Source organism: Rattus norvegicus, chromosome 6 (assembly GCF_036323735.1).
Source record: "Rattus norvegicus strain BN/NHsdMcwi chromosome 6, GRCr8, whole genome shotgun sequence".
NCBI classification, from domain to species: Eukaryota; Metazoa; Chordata; class Mammalia; order Rodentia; family Muridae; genus Rattus; species Rattus norvegicus.
The window spans coordinates 141,320,102-141,323,562 of record NC_086024.1 but is presented as its reverse complement, the minus strand read 5'-3'; the positions used below and the strand labels follow the sequence as shown (position 1 = coordinate 141,323,562).

The 3,461-nt window shown below is 38.3% G+C and overlaps 1 gene segment (V, D, J or C); it reads left to right on the top strand.

Moving 5' to 3' along the window:
• Positions 1–1,007: 1,007 nt before the first annotated feature.
• On the top strand, positions 1,008–1,553 carry LOC120103442 (immunoglobulin heavy variable 3-73-like). The segment is given in 2 exon segments: positions 1,008–1,115; positions 1,219–1,553. Coding segments are annotated over 2 exon segments (375 nt in total).
• Positions 1,554–3,461: the final 1,908 nt, after the last annotated feature.

The following is a 3,461-nucleotide window of genomic DNA, read 5'->3' as shown; positions in this document are numbered from 1 at the left end:
GTCCATCCCTCTCCCCTTGTGGTTGTTTTCTTGTCTATTTCAAGTGGAAAAATATTACATGAATCGCTAATCAGTGAGCATAACTGTGTTCATTAGAATGAACAAAAATTACTATCAGTGTCACTTAGAGACAAGAACATGAAGCCATCAGATACGTATTGGTTAAGTAAAAGATTTATCTACTTAGTAGTTCAGAGAAATAAATCTATGAAGATAACCACCTACGGTGTCATAACAATCAAAGACATCATGATGGGAAGGGGAAGGATCTAATCATTGGAGGAGCTACAAAGTGTACATGGAATCTCAATGTTTTACTACTTATCAAAGAAAATGTCAGATATTATTTTTATTGGTATAATGAACTATTTTCCTTTTGAGGACCTACATTTGAGCTTTATACATATATGTTGTACTCCTGAATTGTGGGCTCAGCCACACATGGTAACTTCGATTTAATTTATGAATTTATAATGCATTGGACATTGCACATAATATGATAACTTGAATTATCATATTAAAAATTTTACTTGTCGTAATTTTATATACAATTATTTTATGATTTCTGTGAAGAGAGCAGAAGAGTTTCACATGTACAATAGATTAAGGCTGCAAAACATAATTTGTTAATAACTATAAGTTTGTACTAAATGTTTCTTTCCTTACTTTTTTCTTTCCTGTTTGGAGACATGATTTCTACAGCAAAGGTGTTAGTCAAATGTAACATTTTCCTCACATATTGATTTACTTGAAATGAACAAATTGCTTCAGACATACCAAAAATCCAGTTCTCTCCATCTTAGCTTTGTTCTACGACACTTAGTCATACTTTGATGGTACAAATGTTACTTCAGTCCTTATTTCTCCTTAGACATTGAAAATATTCATTGTTTCCTCTACGTGTCCCACATCTGAGGCTGTAATACAGCAGGAAGACATGCAAATAATGTTCCCCTCTGTTCATGAAAATCAGCCCTGTCCCCACAGCTTTAACATCGACACCCAACTCTGCATTCATAGACCTTCCTATTCAGTGATCAGCCTGAGCCCTTACCATAGAACACTTACCATAGATATGGGATTGAGCTGGGTTTTTCTTGTTGCTCTTTTGAAAGGTAATTGATACATAAGATGATATACTGAGTGTTTGAGTGAATGTGAGTAACAGGACAGTGGATATTTTTGACAGCATACTGATTGCATTCTCTGTGTTTGCAGGCATTCAATGTGAGGTGCAGCTCGTGGAGACAGGAGGAGGCTTGGTGCGGCCTGGGAGTTCTCTAAAACTCTCCTGTGCAACCTCTGGATTTACATTCAGTAACACCTGGATGAACTGGGTTCGCCAGGCTCCAGGGAAGGGGCTCGAGTGGGTTGCTCTAATTAAAGATAAATATAGTAATTATGAAGCAAACTATGCAGAGTCTGTAAAAGGCAGATTCACCATCTCAAGAGACGATTCGAAAAGCAGAGTCTACTTACAGATGAACACCTTAAGGGATCAGGACACTGCCACTTATTACTGTACAAGGCACACTGAGAGGCCATTAGTGTGAACCCATACAAAAACCTTCCTGCATTTGTTTTCATGGTCAACAGGGAGAGCAGAGCACACCTGTAGAAAGGGTACTGTGCAGGAACTGTTGCAGACATGATTCAGTGCTAGTTTCTAGGCTTTCAGCCTAGAAACAATTGTTTTTTCTCCAATTTAAAAGCTGTATACCACACAGTCCAACAGGAACTAAGTGCAGGAAATCCCCTGTGATTGTAGCTATGACTCTGTTGCGGGGACCAGGATCAAATGCTTAGTAATGTTCATAGTCTTGGTGAGTTGTTCCAAAATGTGATTCAGGGCAAAGTCTAAGTGTTGTTCTGCTTAAGACAGTGTTTGGATGAGGGGTACTACTAGGGAGGTGAAGCCACACTCAGTGACCCATACACTCTAATAGGTCTCCAACCTTTCTGATTTCCCTGAGAAGTGTTCATGTCAGGCACAGATCTGATACGTGTTATTTATAGCTGATTCATTTCCTTAATCTATAACTTTCATCATCATATTTCACCCTGAATTTTGTTCATCTAGAAAAACTTCTGACATTTTTTTGTCTAAACATAGACATGAGTTACTTACTTTGGAGTCATCTGAATTCAAGATCCTGGCTCCTGTGGAGATTTGGGGAACATTCTCATGAAATGATCAGTCCCAATTTCCCCAACTCCCTCTTCTGTCTTTTTTTATAGATTCTTAAGTATTGTAACAGGACCTGGTTAATGTGGGTATGTGTCTGGCAAATAAATGTACACTGTAGATGAAAAAACTAACCACCCTGTGCTACTTTGGGGAGGCTGACAGATGGGACTCCTGTTGAGCAGTGAGCTCTAGGGCTCAGAGTCCAGGTATCTGTGAGAACTACTGTATCTCTTTCTGATAATTATCTACATGTGGCTGAACCCTGCTTCAGGAAAGTTTTGCTTTAGATGGCCATTATTCAGTAGCTCCTCTCACTAACCTTAGCCTCACAGCAAAGGAGAAAATAATTATTGTTTTCCTGTCACCACTTTGTTAACAATAGAAAACAATTGTTTTCATTAAACAATGAATTATGGGAGGACAGCACTATCTCATAAAACATGTTTTGAACATCTACATTTCTTCATGCATGATAATTGTGGAAAATAAGGAAAACTACTAATTAAATGTGCACATCTGTTTTCAATAACCGCTTGCTCAGAATAAAAAGTAAAAATTGACCTCATTTACATTAATAAAAGCCTAGATACGAGTGATTCTCTGCTGTACTTCATGTATGCTGCAGACATTTTTGCATCCATAGTACAGAAAGTAAATTCTGTTTAATGGTCTGTGGTGTCAAGAACAGGCATAAACCTTATCCCTAGAAAGGCATGTAATAGATTCCTCCTTTATAGAAATCAACCTTTAAATTTATTGCTGGTGTGACAGACGGAATTTAATTAGAACATCTGTAAAGTCAGTTGGTTTCACATGGACAAAGGGATAGGGCATCCACATAGAATAGAAGAAGAAAAGTCTGGGAGACTGGAGCCCTCCCCAATTTTTATGTTCTTGCACTGGATACCCATTTCAGTCTGCTCCCATGGAACCGATCTTCATTGATGTTTCTTCAATGTCACTCTTCAATGAAGAAGAATCTCCTGGCCAGCTTTAGGAGTATCAGAATAAACCATATTGTATATGAAGGGTCAGAGACCCAGGATAATATGTTTCTCATAGGGAATTGATATGTTTCCTTAGGATTGAGAAACTTGCAAGTATTTCTGCATCTTCCAAGAGTCTAAGGTCTGTCCTGCAAGCAATGAGAAGATGAAGATGATCAGCTTGCTAAAGCCACTATGGAAGCATAATTTGTTTTCCAAGCTATCAGAGTCCCTAAAGAAGCCTGGGGTCCTCACAGAGATCTAGTAAACACTGAAGTCATGTCACC